Raw genomic sequence first — 21281 nt, 5'->3', positions numbered from 1 at the left:
ACCCTGGGAGGCGCGCAGCCCAGCCAGCCTTTGCTTGGGTGGGTGGGTTCTGGGGACCCATCAGTTCTGGGCAGTCCCAACCTGTGGTCACTGAGGTAATGCAGCTGGGCTGGGGGAGCTTCAGAACATGATGACTCGGCCACCCTGAGCTTATTTATAACTGGGCCTTGGTGGCCAGAGCAGCTGCTGAGCCGCCAACTCAGCACTCAGGCTGTCCCGAAACACCAAGGCAGGGAACAGGACAGTGAGGGCCAGGCTGCCCTGATGGCCTTTCAGGCAGCGGCTGCATCTCGGGGTCTTGGGCTCTCCAAGGCCTTTTCGGCTGGGAAGAGGCCCTGTGCTGTGATGGGCGGGACTTGGGCTTTAGGGGAGCGCCTCGTCTTGAACCTCCTGGACCAAGAGGATGGCTGAGCTCAGCTGATGGACTGGCCACTCCCGGGGGACACAGGGCTTGGCCTTCTCGCAAAGAGGCTCTTCCTCCCGAGGTCAGATGCTGTCAGCAAACTCGACCAGAAGCAAAGTCATCTCCCCTCCCCTCTTCTTGCAATATCAGCTTAAAAACAAAACACAACAGATTTGGGGAAAGGGCATTTCGGACATCAAAGGCCTGAGCCCAGGCAGGCTGGCAGGTGGAAGAGGCGTGGGTCTTTCCTGAGGTGCCCAAGTCACCCCACACCAGCACCCACCTCCTTGGCAGCTGGGAAGGGCTGGGCCTGCCCCACCCTGGAAATGACCGTGTCTTCCTTCTGAGGAAGCATGTGAGGGGGTGTCAGGCCCTTCCCCAAGGTTTGCAGGAATACAGAGGCTTCTAAAAGCCTGATCCTCCCAGATCAGGGTGGCCCCTGCCGCCCCCCTTCCATCAGCACCCCATCTGCCAAATGTGGGCCTGCTCTTCCTACCTCTAAGCCTTGCTCAGGTGTGGGAAGCCCACCAGCCTCGCCTGTTCCCCTCTCTGCCAAGGTCTTTACCAGGTCCCACTTCCAAGGCCCCAGCCTCTGTGCTATCCCTAAAGCTTTGGTTCTGGGGATGCAAAGCCCAACGAATGTCAGAACTGGAGTGGGAATGGGCAAGAGGTTTTAGACCATGGCTGCTGAGGTACTGCAGCAAAGATTTAGGCAGGCCTGGAGCAGGTGAGATGGCAGCAGTGCCTGATGAGCCAGAGCTGAGACCAGAGCCACGTGCCCTGACTTCCCGCCTAGCCTCACCCCTGGACCTCTGACCGCCGGGACCACCTGCCTGGCCCCTTCCTCTTGGCGGAAGCTGTTAGGGAGGGGAGGGATGGTGGCCTGCTGTGGGGGAAGCTCGGGCCACCTCTACCCGGGTCTGGGGCCTGGGGGTGCTGGGCCCACGTAGGCCTCTCTAGGCAGGGTCGGGGCGCCCAGCCTGGAGCCACCCGGGCTGCAGCTGCCCCTGTTTCCACATCGGCAGCAGCAAGGCCGGCGCCTGAGAAAACAGGAAGCGCCCAGTCACCACAGGAAGCATGTGTGCGCCGCCTCCCCACCCCCGGCCCATTGCAAAACGCCAACAGCCCATTACCACAGGCACCGCACAGTGGCCCGGAGAAATGCTCTGGCCACCAGGCCGCCGAGGAGCCGGACACAGCCCCCAGCCCTCGCCAGCCTGGGCCAGGCCTCGGGGAGATGTCCAGCCGCGGCCTGGAGGAGCCCGGCATCACCCAGGCCTCAGGCCTCCGCCTTCCTCTGGGCTCTCAGCCCAATCCCCAGCCCAGCCAGGGCCAGGCCTACTTTGGCCACCCTTAAATCAGCATGTGGGGTCAGGGGTCACAGAGGAGCCATTTCTTTGACCTAGTGTTTGGCATCCGGGGACTCTGTGCCCAACCTTCAGACCCTGGCAGTCCTCACTGAGGCCGTTGGCCCAGAGCCCGCCATCCCCCGAGACCCCCCCACCCCCCGGAGCCACCTGCTGCCAGGTCCACACCTGCCACACCCTCCGCCCAGCCCCAACCCCTCCCAACCGGGACATGCTGGCCCTTGGGGGTCCTGCCCCACTCTGCCTTTGGGGGGCCTGGGCCCTCCTCCCTGCACCCTGCCGGCCCCCACTCACCTCTCGTTTCTGGTCTCCCGGGCCCAGCCCTCAGAAGGCTACAGGAGTCCAGTAAGGCCGAGGCCCGCTCCCGGGGAGGCTGTGCTCCTCCAGCCCCGGGGACAGCAAGGAAAAGAGAAGAGAGCAGAGCATTTCATGGCTATAATAAATCAAAGGGGGAAGTCGGAGCAGGAGAAATAAGAAACTTCCCTTGCCTGGGCACGGGGACCCGCCAGGCAGCAGCCCCCGGGTGCCCCGCAGCCTTCCCTCCTTCCTCCTGCCTCGCTGGCCAGTGCCCAGATCTCTCTTCGGGCCTAGGTAACCCCCTCTGCCCAGAAACACCCACCCCTGGACACCCAACAGCCCTCCTCGCTGCGCTACCCGAGGCTGGCACCTCTCCACTCGGCCTCAGTTTCCTCTTAATTGGCACAGAAAGCCCTAGGTTGTGTGGTCAGGCTGCCCAGTAGAGAGGGATGAAGACAGGCAGTACCCCCTCTAAACCAAGGACCCTCAGTGGACAGAGGGAGGGGTTAGGTATCCTGAGAACTCCTATTGGGACAGTTGGAGCTGGATGGACAACCGTCTAGGAGCCAAGATGAGATGGAGAGGTGGCAGGAGTTGAGAGCAGCGGTGGGGCCAGCCCCAGGCCTTGACAGCTGGCAGGCCCTCAACTATCAACCTCAGCCATCCCTGAACTTCTTCCCAGCCAGGCAAGGTGGCCCAGGGCCTGGGGGCCACCCTGGGGCATGAGATATCCACAGCCTCAGGACATAACCCGGGTGTGTCTTCCCAGAACGTCCACTCACGTAGAAGACTGAGAAGGGAAGGTGTTTTTAAGAAAGGGGAGGGAAATCCCCACACATTAAAGAGATGGATGCAAACTTATAATTTTTTTTAAGATAAAATAAGGAATTTCAGGCTTGGCACAGTGGCTCACGCCTATAATCCCAGTACTTCGGGAGGCCGAGGCTGGTGGATCATCTGCGGTCAGGAGTTTGAGACCAGCCTGACCAACATGGAGAAACCCTCTCTACCAAAAATACAAAAATGATCCATGTGCGATGGCACGTGCCTGTAATTCCAGCTACTTGAGAGACTGAGGCAGGAGAATCACTTGAACCCGGGAGGTGAAGATTGCAGTAAGCCTAGCTTGTGTCACTGCATTCCAGCCTGGGCAACAGAATGAGACTCATCTCAAAAAACAAACAAACAAAAATACAAAAAACAAATGGAGAAATGCATAGCTCAGAAGTTTGCACTGAGGGACAAATGAGGCTGTGGAATGGGGCCTTGGGGTAATCGTGCGGCCAGCAACACACTGTGGCCAGCCCCGCTGCCTCCCTCTCACCTGCCTGAGTTGGGGTGAACACTCCAGCTCCCCACTCTTCTCTGACAACACCCAGGGCCCTCCCTGGCCTCCCTCTGGCCCTTCCTGACCTGCGAGAGGGCTGAAGCTGAGGTTCCCAGCCCCACCCTCAAGGTGCTCCCTCTCTGGGACGGAGACCTTGGAGGTCCCAACTCCCACCCTGGCAGGACTCCCCACTTCTGCTCACACTCCATACCCCTCATATGACATCCCCACCCCAACTCAAGACTGTATTAATAACCAGAGGTAAGCACCAGGCACTTACATATACAACAGCTTGTAATCCTTGATACTGCAGGTATTCTTTTTTTTTTTTTTTTTTAAAGACGGGGTTTCACCATGTTGGTCAGGCTCGTCCCGAACTCCCAATCTCAGGTGATCCGCCCGCCTTGACCTCCAAAGTGCTTGAATTACAGGCGTGAGCCACCACGCCCGGCCGATACCGCAGGTATTCATTCTTATCCCCATTTCACAGATAAGGAAACTGAGGCTCGGGGAGGACTGACAGGTGCAAGCTCCGCTTACTAGAAAGGGGCTATGCTGAGATGAGAACTCAGTTTCCCTGTGTGCCTGTCCAGTGGACCCTATGCAAACCCTGAGGCAAAGCAGCACCTCTTTGGAAAAAAGACTTCAAACCTTTTCAGGTCTCACTGCTGCCCCCAGGCCCACAGCCACAGCCTCTTCCCAGCTCCTCTACCCTATCCCTAGTCTCAGTTTTCCTGCTTCTCCTGGTCCAGGCTGGAGGATTTCAGAGTTGGAAAAAACCCAGCCTTGGCCGGGCACAGTAGCTCACGCCTATAATCCCAGCACTTTGGGGGGCCAAGGCGGGCAGATCACAGGAGGTCAGGCGTTCAAGAGCAGCCTGACCAACATAGAGAAACCCCATCTCTACTAAAAATACAAAATTAGCCAGGCATGGTGGTGCATGTCTGTAATCCCAGCTGCTCGGGAGGCTGAGGCAGGAGAACTGGGAGGCAGAGGTTGGGGTAAGCCGAGATCGTGCCATTGCACTCCAGCCTGGGCAACAGAGCGAGACTCTTCTCAAAAAAAAAAAAAAGAAAGAAAGAAAAACTTCCAGCCTCAGGTTCCCATGGGAGCACAGAGATGGTAAAATCCAGAAAGGGGATGAGCCAGGCTCCCCTTGGCGCTTAGCCCTTGGCATGAACACCTAATGGTGGTTAATTCCACTGAGACAAGCCCAAAGAGGCAGCATTCCTGGTGGTGAAAGCTCCGTGCATCCGCACCAGACATTCCCTCATTTAAATTCCAGCTCTGCAATGGAGAGACCACCCTCTGGGTAAGTGACCTCATGAAAATGGGAGAAAATGCCTCTCCTGGCCTGGAGATCTCACAGGAGGGAAATGTGTTTCCAACAGCCATGGCCCAGCCCTTCTTCACGCACCAACTCGGTCCAGTAGGTACGATTATTACTCCCATTTTACAGATGAGGAAACCCAGGGAAAGGAGATATCCCAAGGACACACAGCCTTGCAGGGGCTTGAAACCCAGTCCTGCCTACCTCTAAGTCCTGTGCACTTACATACACCTGAGAGGCCCTCCTTCCTTTCCTCCTAGGAGTTCTTCTGCACCTTCCTCGCCCGCAGGGTTGGGGCCCTGGGTGGTAAATTGGACCATGACTGGATGGGACTGGAGGGCTTGGCCCTGCCTGGCTGTGGCTGCAGTCCCCAAACACCTGACTGCGCTTGCTCTTGGTTGGGCTGAGGGACGCTGCCTGGGCATGCAAGGGGTTGGAGACCAGGTGCACTTCCTTGCCATATTGCCTTGGGTCACTCAGCTCCCTAACCTTGGTGTCTGACTTTCTTGGGAGAGTGGTATCACCCCTTCCAGGGGGCCTGCAGGGTAGGGCTGGGGCTGGGGCTGGGACAGTAAGAAAGCTGCACTTGAGCTTCCTCACTGGCTCAGGTCTTTCCAAGACCCTTGGGAGGGGCCTCAGCAATTTTGTTTTTGGTTGTTTTTGATTTTGTTGTTGTTTTGTTTTGTTTTTTTGAGACAGAGTCTTGCCCTGTTGCCCAGGCTGTAGTGCGGTGGCACGACCTCGGCTCACGGCATCCTCCACTGCCAGGGTTCAAGCGATTTCCTCTGCCTCAACCTCCTGAGTGGCTGGGATTACAGGCGCACGCCACCACGTGCGGCTAATTTTTTTGTATCTTAGTAGAGACAGCGTTTCGCCATGTTAGCCAGGACGGTTTTCATCTCCTGACTCCGTGATCTGCCCGCCTCGTCCTCCCAAAGTGCTGGGATTACAGGTGTGAGCCAGCGCGCCCAGCCTGTTTTGTTTTTTCAGGCAGAGTCTGGCTCTATCCCCAGGCTGGAGTGCAGTGGTGCAATCTCAGCTCACTGCAAGCTCCGCCGCCCCGGATTCAAGCGATTCTCCTGCCTCGGCCTCCAGAGTAGGTGGGACTACAGGCGCGCGCCACCACGCCCAGATAATTTGTGTATTTTTAGTAGAGAGGGAGTTTCACCATGTTGGCCAGGTTGGTTTGGGTCTCTTGATTTCATGATCCACCGCCTCGGCCTCCCAAAGTGCTGGGATTACAGGCGTGAGCCACCGCGCCCGGCCTCTCAGCAATTCTGTACTTGCGATTTTGTAATCTTTTCCTTACAGAGTGCCCCCCAAAATGGTTTTAAGCTTCAGGCTCCACCAAACCAAGACCTATCCCCAGGGCGGGGCGGGGCGGTGGAAAGCGTTCCAGCTCCCTCCCACTTGCTTTTTGCATGCTGGCTCTGGGGCTTTGGGTGAAACTCCCCACTTTCCCATCTATGCAATGGGGATGAACGAAGCGATGTGACGCTCAGGGGACCCGCTGTTCAAAACTCGCCCAACCCACAGAGGCCGTCACAAGCCTGCACTTGGTCCATCCGCAACAGCCCTGCGGGGAAAACCGGGCTCCTACCCGCATTTTCCAGCTGAGATAACTGAGGCGTGGAGCCCTGCTGCAGCTCATCACCGAGGCTGAGTGGGCAGGCTGCAGCCCCATCCCCCACTGCTCCCTGGGGTCTCCTCCCGGGATGCCCAGCCCGGGCAGCAGGAGGGGGGTCTCCAGGGTGCGGGGGCGCTCTGGAGAGCCCGGGGGCGGAGGCGGCGTCCCGCACTATCTCACCGCAGGCCCTTATCTGCTCGGGCAGCTTCCGCCCCCAACCCCAGCCCCCGCCGCAGGCCCGGCCCCCGGCCCCGCCCCCGGAGGGCCCCTCCCCCGCGCCGCCCGCCCCCAGGGGAGCTCCCGAGCTGCCCCGCTGCGGCCCAGTCGAGCGGAGAGGGGGCCCAGTCCCCCAGGTGGGCAGCCGGAAGTGATAAATAACCGAGGTGGGGGGACACCATTGCTCTGAGGCTCGAGCTGCCCCGGGATGCTCGCCCCCACCCATAGGGGCTTCCCAAACTTCGTTGCCCTCGCCAAAAGTGGGAGGGGAGCTGAGACGGAAGAAGAGAGGGGTCCCTTAAGGCCCCAGGGACAAGAGAAGTAGTGGGGTCAGTTTCAACAGGGCTCCGAGGGGCACACGACCTCCTCCCACACTAGCAATGCCAAGTGGCCTCCCTGGCACAGGTGTGCGGGGGAAGGGAGAAGAGACACCGTGGAGAAAGTGAAAAGCAAGCCACAACTAGCCATGTCTACGGAGTGCAGCGGAGAATAGCCTCAAAAATACATAAGAGGCCGGGCGCGGTGGCTCAAGCCTGTAATCCCAGCACTTTGGGAGGCCGAGGCGGGTGGATCACGAGGTCAAGAGATCGAGACCATCCTGGTCAACATGGTGAAACCCTGTCTCTACTAAAAATACAAAAAATTAGCTGGGCATGGTGGCGTGTGCCTGTAATCCCAGCTACTCAGGAGGCTGAGGCAGAAGAATTGCCTGAACCCAGGAGGCGGAGGTTGCGGTGAGCCGAGATCGCGCCATTGCACTCCAGCCTGGGTAACAAAAGCGAAACTCCGTCTCAAAAAAAAAAAAAAAAAAAATACATAAGAAACTCTTGCAAATCAAGGAAAAAGAAAATCAAGCAATCCAATAGAAAAATAGATAACACACACGCGAGAATTTGCTCAAATACCATCCAGGGAGGCTCAGCCTCACTGCTGATGAGGGCGATGCAAATTCAGACCACACTGAGAGGCTATTTATGCCTCTGAAGGGCAGAAGAGAACTGTCCTGACAGCCAGGGCTGGCCTGGAGGGGAGCAGCAGGCCCTCCTGCTTGTGGCTAGTCAGGGTGCAGCCCAAAATAGCCCCCCAGGGAGAGCAATCTGGCCTTATCTCCCGAAGCGGAGGTACAGAGGCTGTCACTCACTCATCCCCCCAGGCAGCAAATCAAGATAAGCTCTCAGGCATGTGCTCCAAGAGACAGGGACAAGAATATTCACAGCTGCGTTGTCCCTAATAGCAAAAAAATCCTAAAAGAATATCCCAGGGCCCATTGATTAGAGAATGAATAAATTACAGTAGGCACATTTGCACAGTGAACATCATTCTGCAGAAGCAGATGACCCATGGGTTCGCCGACATCATGAAAGAATATTTGCACCATGGTATTGAGTGGAAAAAGTCAGTCCAAGAAGACGCATGCAGGCGGCCCTCTGTATCCCGGGGTTCACCATCCATGGATTCAACCAACCTTGGTTGGAAAATATTTGGAGAAAAAATGGATGGTTGAGTCCGTAGAAAAATGTACAGACTTTCTTCTTGTCATTCCCTAAACAATACCGTGTAACAACGATTAACATAGCATTTACATTGTTTTTTGCAATCTAGAGATGATTTAAAGTCTATGGGAGGATGTGGTAGGCTAAATATGCAAATATTTAATACCACACCATTTTATATCGGGGATTGAGCATCTGTGGATTTTGGTATCCTCAGGGGGTTTTGGATCCAACTCCCCCACTCCCCACCAGGACACCAAAGGACAGCTGTCCTTACCCTTCTCATGAAGTTCAAAACCAGGCAAGCCATATCTTCACAAATAACAATGTTCCTTCCCTATTTCTAATACTTTTGTTATTAGGAGATGATATGATTACCCTCATAAAAAACTCTAGGCGGCCGGACACAGTGGCTCATGCCTGTAATCCAGCACTTTAGGAGGCTGAGGTAGGCGGATCAAAAGGTCAGGAGTTTGAGACCAACCTGGCCAATATGGTAATACCCTATCTCTACTAAAAATACAAAAATTAGCCAGGCATGGTGGCAGGTGCCTGTAGTCCCAGCTACTGGGGAAGCTGAGGCAGAGGAATCACTTGAACCCAGGAGTCAGTCGGAGGTTGCAGTGAGCTGAGATTGTGCCACTGCACTCCAGCCTGGGCAACAGAGCAAGACTCTGTCTCAGAGAAAAAAAAAAGACTCTAGGCTGGGCAGAGTAACCCATGCCTGTATTCCTAACACGTTGGGAGGCCAGGAGTTCTAGACCAGCCTGGGCAACATAGCAAAACCCCATCTCTACAAAAAATACCAAATAAATTAGCCAGGCATGGTGGCATGTGGCTGTGGCCCCAGCTACATGGGAGGCTGAAGTGGGAGGATCACTTGAGCCCAGAAGGCCAAGGTGTGGTCAGCAGAGATGGTGCTACATTCCAGCCTGGGCAACAGAGCGAGACTGTCTCAAAACATATATATATATATATATATATATATCCACAAAAATATAAAACACCTAGAAGTAAACTTGGTAATAATTATTCAGAATCTACAGGAAAACAATTGTAAAATTTAATAAACAATGTAAAACTTTAAAACAGCCTCTTTTTTTTAATTTAAAAAAGCCAACTAAAATGGAATATTGTCTAGGTATACATATATATGTCAGAAAACGCTTTATCAAAAAAATAAAAGTAAGAGTCAGATGTGGTGGTGTTCACCTGTAGTCCCAGCTTCTTGGGAGGCTGGGGCGAGAGGATCATGTGAGCCCGGGAGCTTGAGACCAGCCTGGGCAACAAAGCGAGACCCCATCTCTAATTTTAAAAAAAGAAAGAAAGAGGCCGGGCACAGTGGCTCACGCCTGTAATCCCAGCACTCAAGAAGCCAAGACTGGTGGATCACTTGAGGTCAGGAGTTCAAGACCAGCCTGGCCAACATGGTGAAACCCTATCTCTACTAAAAATACAAAAATTAGCCAGGAGGTAGTGGCGTGTGCCTGTAATCCCAGCTACTCAGGAGGCTGAGGCCAGAGAGTTAACTTGAGCCTGGGAGGCAGATGTTGTAGTGAGCCGAGATCACGCAACTGCACTTCAGTCTAGGCAACAGAGTGAGACCCTGTCTCGAAAAAAAAAGAGAGAGACAGAGAGAAAGATAAGGAGTTTATATAGTGAGATTTTCATACTTCTAAGATGAGATTTGATATATCTATGCAATTTTACACCATTACATACATGTGATCATATACATCTTTTATTTTCATTTATTTATTTAGAGTCTCGCTCTGTTGCCCAGGCTGGAGTGTAGTGGCGCAATCTTGGCTCACTGCAACCTCTGCCTCCTGGGTGATTCAAGTGATTCCCCTGCCTCAGCCTCCAGAGTGGCTGTATTTACAAGTGCCCACCACCACGCCCGCCTAATTTTTTTGTATCTTTAGTAGAGATGTGATTTCACCATCTTGGCCAGGCTGGTCTAGAACTCCTGACCGCAGCCTCCCAAAGTGCTGGGATTACAAGCATGAGCCACAACACCCACCTATTTATTTATTTATTTATTTATTTATTTATTTATTTATTTATTTATTTTTTTGAGACGGAGTCTCGCTCTTGTTACCCAGGCTGGAGTGCAATGGCGCGATCTCGGCTCACCGCAACCTCCGCCTCCTGGGTTCAGGCAATTCTCCTGCCTCAGCTTCCTGAGTAGCTGGGATTACAGGCACGCACCACCATGCCCAGCTAATTTTTTGTATTTTTAGTAGAGACGGGGTTTCACCATGTTGACCAGGATGGTCTCAATCTCTTGACCTCGTGATCCACCCGCCTCGGCCTCCCAAAGTGCTGGGATTACAGGCTTGAGCCACCGCGCCCGGCCTTATTTATTTATTTATTTATTTTGAGATGGTGTCTTGTTCTGTCACCAGGCTGGACTGCAGTGGCGCAATCTCAGTTCGCCACAACCTCTGCCTCCCGGGTTCAAGCAAATCTCCTGTCTCAGCCTCCTGAGTAGCTGGGATTACAGACATGCACTACCACGTCTGGCTAATTTTGTATTTTTAGTAGAGGGGTTTCACCATGTTGGTCAGACTGGTCCCAAACTCCCAACGTCAGGTGATCTGCAGACCTTGGCCTCCCAACGTGCTGGAATTACAGGCGTGAGCCACTGCACCTGATCACATACAACTTTTAATGTGTTGTTTTCCTTCTCTATTCACATTAGTTCCTCCCACCATGGAATCCATAATATCACTTTAATGTGTAATATTTTTTAATGTATTCATTATACATAGACTGATATATACTGATACCTTTAATCACATATACATATACAGGTTTCTGTCATTATTTTTAATAGTCTCTTTTAAAAAGTGGATATTAAGTATCTCTGTATCTCACTTTTTTCACTAATATACCTAAAAGCCCCTGCAGATCTAATTTAGCGCTTTATTAATTTGTAATTCGTATTTTTTCTTTATTTTTGAGACAGGGTCTCACTCTGTCACCCAGGCTGGAGTACAGTGGCACAATCAGTGCTCACTGCAGCCTGGACCTCCTGGGCTCAAGCAATCCTTCCACCTGAGCCTCCTGAGTAGCTGGGGCTACAGGTGCACACCACCACACCTGGCTAATTTTAAAATTGTTTGTAGAGTCGGGTTCTTGGTTTGTTACCCAGGCTGGTCTGGAGCTCTTGGGCTCAAGAGATCCTCCCTACTAGGCCTCCCAAAGTTCTGGGATTACAGGTGTGAGCCACTGAGCCTTAGGAATCCAGTGGGAATTCCGGGCCAGGTGGGAGGAAAGGGTAGTGTATTGGCAGCAAGCAACATTTCTGGCTGGGTCTTGCCCATCGCCTTGTTGGGTGGCCAGGAGCCCTCAGCCCCCAGAGGCAGGAATGCTAACTGTGCTATTGTGAAATCATTTGCATATTGTGAAGTGCTTTGCATAAGATGGAGTGCTTTGCATACAGGGAGGGAGGCATCTTGGAGGTCCTAGGGCAGGATCCCTGAGTAGCTTTCCTTGCCAAGAAACCAACCCAGGGATTCCATTTTGGAACTCAGGGAGGGAACAGAACATCCTAGCAGTTGTATGGGCCCAGTGGGGGAGATGGACAGAAAACTTCAAAAGACAAGCTGGGCCATCAGGGAGGAGCTGGCGGTCTAAGGATGGCAGACACTGCAACATGAGGCGGGACAGGCACCACAGGCAGCCCTGAGAGCAGACGGTGCCCTCTGAGCCCCAGCAGAGGGGAAAGTGACAGAGCAAATGGATGGAGCTGCCCTGGGAGGCTGCTGAGGATCAGAGACTTAGAGACCCATACTTGTCGCAATCTCTGCCCAAGTGAGTACCCACATGCCCTTTCCTGAATCTTCTATACTGGTTGATTTCCAAAGAAGAATACGAAGTGGAAACGCCAAATCACTGCTGTTCAGGATGTTCAGGACCTAGAAGTGAGAAGTGGTATGACACACACATTCTGGCTTCAGGACATCCAGGTTTGAATCCTGGCTCTGCCGTCTGTGCCACTACGTGACCCTGGGCTAAGAGTACCCACCACAATGGGATAATATGAGGATTCAGTGAGATAATGTGAGTAGAGTGAATAGCACATAGTTGTGCTCAGTAAATTGCGGTTATGATAAGAACTGCCAACCAGTGTTTACTGCCCTAGTCTAACCAAAGAGGTCAGGTCTAGCTTCCTCCAGGTGAGGCCAGCACAGAGCCCTGGCCCCCCAGGTTTGGAGTTCCCATCAGCAGGGTCCAGCCACCATGCATTGGACTCCAAAGGGTTACAAGCCCTGGAGACAGTGGCCTGAGGTTCCCAGTGAAATACCAAAGCATAAAAATAATTCGATGAGTAAGAATAAAATTCCCTCTTCTGAGGTTCCCGGGGCCAGGCCCCTCCCTGCGGCAGGCACTTCCCCTTTCCCATGTTCATGGAGGAGCCAGGCCACGCTGACTCAGAACAGGAGCGCACAGCAGTCCTCCCAGCCCGACCTGGGCATCGCGGTCTAGCGGCCAGGCGCGCCCCCGTGTGGCCACGAGCGGACTGCGGCTCTGGAAGGGAAGCGGCGGCCAGACCCACAAGCCCCGCAGCTCGGCGGACCGCGGTCCCCGCAGAGCCGCCGCCTCCGCCCCCGCCCCTGCCCCTGCCCAGCCTGGCTGAGCGCGGTGCATGCGGTGCTCCCACTTCCGCCCAGCCCTCCCCGCCGGCCGCCGCCCGGCCCAAACGGAAGTGCGCCCTCTGCGCGGGTCCCCCAGCGCCGCGAGGCGGAAGCGCCCTCTGCCGCCACTTCCCCCGACCCCGCGGCACGCGGCTCCTCGGGTTCCGGACAGGCCCCGTGTGACGTGGCCGCGCGCCGGGGGCGGCTCCGGGCCGGGGGCCGGGCGGCCGGGGCGGCCGGGCGGGGCGCAGCCGGGGCGGGGCGCGGCACCGCAGCTGGATGGCCGGGGCCGCCCGGAGGAGCGCCGCCGCCGCCGCATGGTGAGTGCCCGTCGGACCGTTGGGGCTCGCGCCCCGGGCGGGACGGACCCGACGGATCCCTCGCCCCACTCGACTGGTCCTCATCAGACCTGGGCTGGCTCCCAGGGCCCGGGAGTCAGGCTCGCCCTCCTCGGCCTCCTCTCCCCCGTCGCCCCGCGCTCCGCGCCCCATCCCTCCCTCGCTGTCCCCTCCGTGTCCCACCTGCCTCTCTCTGGCTCTGTCACTCTCTCCTTTCCCTCTCTTCTTTCCCTTTCCCCTCAGACTCTCCGTGTATTCCCTCTCCCTAATCTGTGGTCCCTTCAACTCTGCATGACCGCCTCGACCTGGCCCAGCCTTGCCGGTGGTCCCCAGTGGAGTCCCGCTGGCTTCATCAGGGTCCCCGAATAGTTACGGCCTGGAGGTCCTAGACATGGGCATCTCTGCCACCGCCCAGAGGCAGCCGCTTTCTTCCCCTCCCATCTCCATTAGGAGATGAGGAAACTGAGGCAGGGACATCACCAGCTCAAGGTCACAGCCAGCCTGAGGCGGGACAAACCGCATTTAAACCTCGTGCCCGAGTTTCCAGGTGGAACTTCTCGCTTGGTTGACTCACGTCCACATCCTGTGATCGGCCGGCTGGGCACATTCCTGCTGCAGGGAGCTCCAGAGGCCTCCCCGGGCACAGGCAGGGCCTCCTCATCCTGGGCACATCCACCTGCATTTTCAGGCTCACCTCGTCCTCCCAACTGAGGGATGTGATAGTGATCCCTGTCCTGCACAGGAGGGTACTGAGGCTCAGAGAGGGGGCTGCAGAGACTTGCCCAGAGTCAGACAGCTGAAAGTGCAGCGGAGTTCACCACTGGGGCTCTAAAGCCTGCGCTCTGCATCAGAGAGGCATCCCTTTGCTAAAGGCTCCTTTCTCATCAGCCCCACCTCCTGTCCTCTCGGTACCCCAGGGACATTGGTTTCCTGGTCTTTCCCTGGCTCAGCTGCTCAGTTTCCCCACATGTGTCTCTCTGAATCCCCCCCATCCCCTTCCTTAGACTGGACGCGTCAGTCCCTGGGGTGTCGCCTGCTGCAGAACCTTCCCTGGCAGCCAGAGACACCCAGCTGGGTTGGGCCACCGGTGGCTGAGGAGGGCCAGCCAGCGCCTCACCCTGTCATTAGGGAAAGTTTAGCCTCAGGCGGAGGTGCTGACACAGTCTGGAGCTGCTCAGAAGGAAAAAATGTGTGGTGCTCGGGAGTGGGGCGTGGAGGCGCAGGGCCCCACTGCTGTGCACCCAGCTCAGATGCCCTGGCAAGGACAGCAGGAGGGTGGATGCCAGGGTCCCTTGGGGGGAGGAGGGAGGCGCCACGTTTCCTAAGCAGGTGTGCGGCCAAGGCTGGCAGCTTACGTAGGTGGCCTTTGTGTTTTTCAGTACGTGGCATGCCTGGATGTCCCTGCTTTGGCTGTGGCATGGCGGGCCCAAGGCTCCTCTTCCTCACCACCCTTGCGGTGGAACTCCTGGGAAGGGCTGGGGGTTCCCAGCCGGCCCTCCAGAGCTGGGGGACTGCGACGGCCTGTCGCCTGGACAACAAGGAAAGCGAGTCCTGGGGGGCCCTGCTGAGTGGAGAGCGGCTGGACACGTGGATCTGCTCCCTCCTGGGTTCCCTCATGGTGGGGCTCAGTGGGGTCTTCCCGTTGCTCGTCATTCCCCTGGAGATGGGGACCATGCTGCGCTCAGAAGGTGAGTGACCCTCCAGTGGTGCCCAGGGTTGGCCAGTGGTGTGGAAAGCACACTGCTGCTCTTTTTTTTTTTTTTTGTTTTTTGAGACGGAGTTTCACTCATGTTACCCAGGCTGGAGTGCAATGGCGCGATCTCGGCTCACCGCAACCTCCGCCTCCTGGGTTCAGGCAATTCTCCTGCCTCAGCCTCCTGAGTAGCTGGGATTACAGGCACGCGCCACCACGCCCAGCTAATTTTTTGTATTTTTAGTAGAGACGGGGTTTCACCATGTTGGCCAGGATGGTCTCGATCTCTTGACCTCGTGATCCACCCGCCTCGGCCTCCCAAAGTGCTGGGATTACAGGCTTGAGCCACCGCGCCCGGCACTGCTGCTCTTCTTAGGAGACCCTGGGTCACAGAGTGTCTGAGACGGAGGGAGAGGATAGAAGAGAACTTCTTCCCTTGGTCCTGCCAGGAGTTATCTAGCCAGAGGTGGCTGGCTCAGCCTTCCCCAGGAGCTACAAGCACCTAGTAGCAGGGCCTGCCTCTACCTGGGGAGGGGCTCCAGGAGACAGGGATGTGGCCATGGGTGGGAGCTTTGCCCCTACTACCCTTTTATACCACGTGCAGGTACTGCCTGTTTACAAATAACATGTTGTAACTAAACACACAGGAGAGCTCCGGGGAGCTGCTAAGAATCATATGCCTAACCCCCACTCAAGAGGGTTGGACCAGGGCCCTGTGAATGTTAGAAACGAGCACCCCAGAGGCTTGTGCCGCCTGCCAGGCTCAGGGACCATTCACTTACCAGATGGTGACCCAGCAGCTCTGTGCCAGGCACTGGGCTGAGGGCTGGCACCACCGCTGTGAACAGAGCCCTCCCAGGTGCCACAATTGGGCCTGTGCTCACCCCTCAGAGCAGCCCTTCGAGGTCAGTGCATGGAGCATGTGGATTATTAGTTCCGTTTTACAAGTGGAGAAGCACAGGCACAGCCCCAGGTCACTCAGCCAGGAAACAGCACTTTCCCCTGGGATCCCACCTCAAATCCAGCTGCTTCTGTCCTCTAGGCCTCAGTTTCTCTATCAAACCAAAGGGTTGGGCATGGCTTTCAGGCAGGTGACTTCCAACTCTGGATGCTCTAAGTCCCCAAATCTCTGCCACTTTTCTGAGATTGACAGTGACTGAGAGAAATTCCCACTTAACGAGCACTTGCTATATGTTTTGTCATTTAATTCCCATAAGAGGCCAGGTGTGGTGGCTCACACCTGTAATCCCAACACTTTTGGAGGCCAAGGCGGGTGGATCACCTGAGGTCAGGAGTTCGAGACCAGCCTGGCCAACATGGTGAAACCGTCTCTACCAAAAATACAAAAATTAGCCAGGTGTGGTGGCATGCACCTGTAATCCCAGATACCCAGGAGGCCGAGGCAGGAGAATCCCTTGAACCTGGGAGACAGAGGTTGCAGTGAGCCAAGATTGTACCACTGCACTCCAACCTGGGCAACAGAGCGAGACTGTCTCAAAACAAAACAATACAAAATAATAATTCCCATAAGACCCAACTTATAGATAGAGAAACTGAGTCTCCAAAGTCATCTGCCAAGGTCACAAGCTGGTGGGTTGGGAGCTGGGGCGTGTCAGCTCTTCACCATGACGTGGTGGTATCCCAATGGGCGTATGGCAGGGTGTGGTGTTTCTGCTGTGAGGTGGGGACCCAGGAAGAGCAGCCGCCCATATCCAGCCTTCTGCAGGCCCAGAAGGAGCCCAGTGAGCGGGGTGGGATGGAGGTTAAGCCAGGAGTTCCAGGTTGGTCCCCCAGACCCTACATCTCTGCCTTGTAGCTGGGGCCCGGCGCCTGAAGCAGCTGCTCAGTTTCGCCCTGGGGGGACTCCTGGGCAATGTGTTTCTGCACCTGCTGCCTGAAGCCTGGGCCTACACATGCAGCACCGGCCCTGGTGAGTGAGGCCACAGGCCAGGGGCAAGATGGCGGCAGGAGTGGGGGCCTGGTGCCTATGCCCAGGGATGGCCAGGAGAGGGATTCTGGGCATCTGACAGGAACTTGCCTGGGAGTGGGGCGGTCATCATCCTAGTCTCAGGGCCCTGGCCCCAGTGGGAGTCCTGTGCCCCAGCTGCCGGACCCACCCTTGTCACTGCCCTGGTGCCCTGGACGAGATCCCATTACAAAGGGCCCCCTCTTACGGCCCTGGCTTCGCCTGGCCTGGCATTGCTGCCCCCTGCAGGTGGTGAGGGGCAGAGCCTGCAGCAGCAGCAGCAGCTGGGGCTGTGGGTCATTGCTGGCATCCTGACCTTCCTGGCGTTGGAGAAGATGTTCCTGGACAGCAAGGAGGAGGGGACCAGCCAGGTAAGCCCCACACCCCGGGCCTGGATATGTCAGCCTCTGTGCTGTGGTGGTGCCTGGGGCCTGGAGGCGCAGGGGGTCCGAGTTGAGCCCTGAAAAGAGGGGTCTTCTGGCCCTCTCCTGGGAGCTACGGGAGGCTGGGCCACCTTCTTTGGGAGTGACAGCATTAGCCCCTGATTTGGCTTGTTCTGGTAGCCTGATGGTGACAGCAGTTGAGGAGGGTTTGTTGAGTTTGGGGATACCCGGCTAATGGAGTAGCAGAGAATTCTAACTAGAAAAAAGAGGGGCTCCCTCTCTCTCTCTTTTTTTTTTTTGAGACAGAGTCTTGTTCTGTCACCAGGCTGGAGTGCAGTGGCACGATCTCAGCTCACTGCAACCTCCGCCTTCCGGTTTCAAGCAATTCTTTTGCCTCAGCCTCCCGAGTAGCTGGGACTGCAGGTGTGCGCAACTGCGCCCAGCTAATTTTTGTATTTGTAGTACAGGCGGGGTTTCACCATGTTGGCCAGGATCGTCTCAGTCTCTTGACCTTGTAATCCACCTGCCTTGGTCTCCCAATTATTATTATTATTATTATTATTATTATTATTTTGAGACAGAGCCTCACTCTGTTGCTAGGGCTGGAGTGCAGTGGTGTGATCTCAGCTCACTGCAACCTCTGCCTCCCAGGTTCAAGTGATTCTCCTGCCTCAGCCCGCCGAGTAGCTGGAATTACAGGCGCCCACCACTATGCCCAGCTAATCTTTTGTATTTTTAGTAGAGACAGGGTTTCACCATGTTGGCCAGGCTGGTCTCAAACTCCTGACCTCATAATTCGCCTGCCTCAGCCTCCCAAAGTGCTGGGATTATAGGCATGAGCCACTGTGCCTGGCCCCCTGTCTCTCTTTTTCCATCTCTCTCCCTTCTGTCTGCCCTGACTGAGTGGGGGATATCTAACATCACCTCTCCCTCCTTCTCCTGGCCCTAGGCCCCCAGCAAAGACCCCACTGCCGCTGCCGCCACGCTCAATGGAGGCCACTGTCTGGCCCAGCCGGCTGCAGAGCCCGGCCTTGGTGCCGTGGTCCGGAGCATCAAAGTGAGTGGCCTGCTCAGGGACCCTGCAGCCGCAGCCCTGAGTGGCAGCCCTGCTCAGCCCTGCCTCCTGCCTTCCCTCCCTCCCAGGTCAGCGGCTACCTCAACCTGCTGGCCAACACCATCGACAATTTCACCCATGGGCTGGCTGTGGCTGCCAGCTTCCTTGTGAGCAAGAAGGTGAGTTGGGCTTGGGGCTAGTGGGGCTCTGGCAATTCTGGTGGCACCCACGTGGACTCCGCCTGTGTCTGGAGTCTTTGCTTCTTGCCCCTCCATTGCTAGCGCTCTCATCTAAGGCCCTCGTCCCGTCCTCTCTGCTGCTGTCCTGGATGCTGCCGTTCTTTGATCCTGAGCCCCTGGTCTGTTCCTGTTCCCAGCACTCCTTGTTGGGTGCCTCTATCAGGCTGCTAGGCATGGCCCCTGCCTGCTCCTAGATGCTTCTTCCTCCCTCTGGCCTCTGGCCTCTGGCCCAGGGGCAGCCTGCTCTGCAGCTGGCCAAGCTCTTTCCCACCTCACACTGTTCCCCCTGCCTGGAATGTTCTCCCACCCACGCTTTGAGCGGCTGATGACTCATCCTTTGGGCCTCAACTTACATGGACTCCTCCATAAGGCTTTTGCTGACTTCATCTCAATTTGGTCCCTGGGCCTGCCCCACCCGCACTCTGTCCATCCTTCCCTTTCCAGCACCTGTGAGTGTGAGTGTCCTGTCTCTCCCTCTAGACCACTGGTTTCGTTAGGGCAGGTTCCTTGTCCCCTTTAGTCACTGCTATATTTCCAGTGGCCAACACAGTGCCCACCCAGAGCCAGCTCAGAGCAGAGTAAACCTCTGTGGAATGAGTGGGCGAGTGGGGTGCCCAGCCCTCAGCACAGACCCCGCAGCCACGGCTCCCCTCCCTGCAGATTGGGCTCCTGACGACCATGGCCATCCTCCTGCATGAGATCCCCCACGAGGTGAGCACTTGCAGGGCACTCTCCAGGGACCAGGCTCCCACAGTCAGCATGGGTGTGGAGCTTGCGAGGGTGGTGGGGTGGGCCTGCCCGGCGTGGCACGCTGGGGCTGGGCTGTGTGGGCCAGAGCTCCTCACCCCAGTAGCCTGCAGCTGCCATCTCTGCCATACTCGGGAAGGGGATCCCAGGGGCAGGCCGGGGAAGGGCAGGGGGCTCAGTGTGTATCGTGCCTGACACTCAGGGCATCGGGCCCCGCTGGGGTGCAGGGTGAACATCCAGACCTCCCTTCAGGTGGGCGACTTTGCCATCCTGCTCCGGGCTGGCTTTGACCGATGGAGCGCAGCCAAGCTGCAACTCTCGACGGCACTGGGGGGCTTGCTGGGCGCCGGCTTCGCCATCTGTACCCAGTCCCCCAAGGGAGTAGGTACGGGCATGGTGGGTGGTGGTAGCAGGTGGCGTCAGCAGAGTTGCGCCAGCCAAAGAGTGTGGCTGCCTCACTGCTGGTCCCCAGGCCTGGGAGGTGGGGAGCACACGTGGTGCCCTGGGTGCCCAGCTGGGTGTTCTTCTCTGCTGCAGAGGAGACGGTGGCCTGGGTCCTGCCCTTCACCTCTGGTGGCTTTCTCTACATTGCCTTGGTGAATGTGCTGCCTGACCTCTTGGAGGAAGAGGACCCGTGGTGAGTGACCTCTTGGAAGAAGAGGACTGCCACTCACAGGGCCCTTAGGGGCCCAGGAGGGAGGGGCTCCTGGCCACTGCCCCCTCCCCTTCCCCATGCCTCCACCGTGAGCCCCATTCCCTCCCCACAGGCGCTCCCTGCAGCAGCTGCTTCTGCTCTGCGCGGGCATCATGGTGATGGTGCTATTTTCGCTCTTCGTGGATTAACCATCCCTGACGCCCCTGCCCCCTGCAGCAATAAGACGCTCGGATTCACTCTGTGACCGCACATGTGAGAGGCAGAGAGGGCGAGTGCCTGCGAGAGAGAATGAGCCTCCCACCAGACAGGAGGGAGGTGTGCGTGGATGTGTGGTGTGCACATGTGGCCAGAGGTGTGTGTGAGACCGACACTGTGATCCCTGTGCCGGGCCCGGGGCCCAGTGTAGTGCCCGTTCCTAGCCATGCTGTGGTCACCTCTCCTTGCCACCCTGTCATATTGTACCTCCTGCAGTGAGCAGTGAGGGTCCTCACCCTGTCGGGACCCCAGGAGCAAGAGCAGCCCCAGGATCCCCGGGTACAGGGAACTCCAGACCTGGCCTGCCTACCACTGCCCCTCTGCACACGCAGCCAGGTGCCTAGGGGCCAAGGCTGGGGCAGCTTTGTTCCCCTTTCCTGGCCCTTCCTTCCCCACCTCTAAGCCAAAGAAAGGAGAGGCAGGTGCTCCCGTATCCCCAGCCCCACTCAGCACTGACAGTCCCCAGCTCCTAGTAGTGGGCTGGAAGCCGCTTTCCAAGACCCTTTCCTCAGGGCTGCCCACCCTGGGAGCTCATTCCTGGTGAAGAATGAGCCCTGGCAGCACCAGCAGCTCTTGCCACCTCCAGCTGCCAAACAGCAGACTGCCAGGCAGGGAGCAGCCCCAGGCCGAAGAGGCCTCCCGGTCCAGCTCAGGGACACTCCTGCCAGCACAGGGGCCAGGGACTCTTGGAGCAGGCACAGAGTGAGCCTGGGCCGCCCTCCCTAGCTCGGGCCCCTTTCCTTCTCCACTGGGGTTGGGGTAGGTGGGGGCAGTGAGGGCTCTGCGCATTGTCAGCGCTTAGGAATGTGCTCTGGGAGAGTGCTGAAGCCATAATCCCCAGCCATTTCCCTTGGCTGACGCCCAGGTACTCAGCTGGCCCACTCCACAGCCAGGCCTGGCCCTGCCCTTGACCGTGGATGTTTTCAGAAGTGGCCATCGAGAGGTCTGGATGGTTTTATAGCAACTTTGCTGTTGTGATTCCGTTTGTATCTGTAAATATTTGTTCTATAGATAAGATACAAATAAATATATCTACACATTTATTGTGTGGGTTCTGCCTCAGTTCTGCAAGGCCTTCCATGGCTAGGCAGGGCCTTCCTCACTGCCACAGCCAGGCCCTTGTCTCTGAACTGTCACCCCTGCAGCATGGCTTCCTGGCTTGTTAACTTTTTGCGCCGATTATGACTGAGCACCTATAGGATCCTGGCCCTATGCCATTTGAGCCCCTCGCCACCACCAACTCCAGGA

The 21281-nt window shown here is 56.6% G+C and overlaps 1 protein-coding gene across 8 annotated transcripts; it reads left to right on the top strand.

Annotated features, from left to right (window-relative positions):
- Positions 1 to 374: 374 nt before the first annotated feature.
- SLC39A13 (solute carrier family 39 member 13) lies at positions 375 to 21076 on the top strand. Of its 8 annotated transcripts, XM_032282260.1 has the most exons (11): positions 375 to 378; positions 13006 to 13023; positions 14421 to 14729; positions 16551 to 16664; positions 16950 to 17071; positions 18033 to 18140; positions 18227 to 18316; positions 19037 to 19087; positions 19376 to 19508; positions 19661 to 19760; positions 19891 to 21070. In XM_032282260.1, exons 3-11 carry the CDS (start codon positions 14429 to 14431, stop codon positions 19964 to 19966), a joined length of 1095 nt encoding a protein of 364 aa, XP_032138151.1. In that variant the 5' UTR covers positions 375 to 378; positions 13006 to 13023; positions 14421 to 14428; the 3' UTR covers positions 19967 to 21070. The 8 variants fall into 8 exon arrangements, with proteins under 8 accessions (XP_032138151.1, XP_032138152.1, XP_032138157.1 ...); XM_032282261.1 differs by lacking the exons at positions 375 to 378; positions 13006 to 13023 and adding an exon at positions 11489 to 11879; XM_032282266.1 differs by lacking the exons at positions 375 to 378; positions 13006 to 13023 and adding an exon at positions 11631 to 11879 and having other exon boundaries at positions 19376 to 19504; positions 19891 to 21076.
- The last annotated feature ends 205 nt before the right edge of the window (positions 21077 to 21281 follow it).

This window comes from Sapajus apella, unplaced genomic scaffold (genome assembly GCF_009761245.1).
Source record: "Sapajus apella isolate SASKATOON/1434 unplaced genomic scaffold, GSC_monkey_1.0 scaffold14, whole genome shotgun sequence".
In the NCBI taxonomy this organism is placed as follows: Eukaryota; Metazoa; Chordata; class Mammalia; order Primates; family Cebidae; genus Sapajus; species Sapajus apella.
The sequence above is the reverse complement of the archived record's forward strand: the minus strand, read 5'-3'. Positions and strand labels throughout refer to the sequence as shown.

Bases quoted from the DNA above. Each gene is read 5' to 3' on its own strand.
- SLC39A13 (XM_032282259.1), top strand. From the start codon at position 14,429: ATGCCTGGATGTCCCTGCTTTGGCTGTGGCATGGCGGGCCCAAGGCTC. The intron at 17,072-18,032 runs GTAAGCCCCACA...TCCTGGCCCTAG, and splicing joins AGGAGGAGGGGACCAGCCAG to GCCCCCAGCAAAGACCCCAC. The intron at 19,761-19,890 runs GTGAGTGACCTC...CCCTCCCCACAG, and splicing joins TTGGAGGAAGAGGACCCGTG to GCGCTCCCTGCAGCAGCTGC.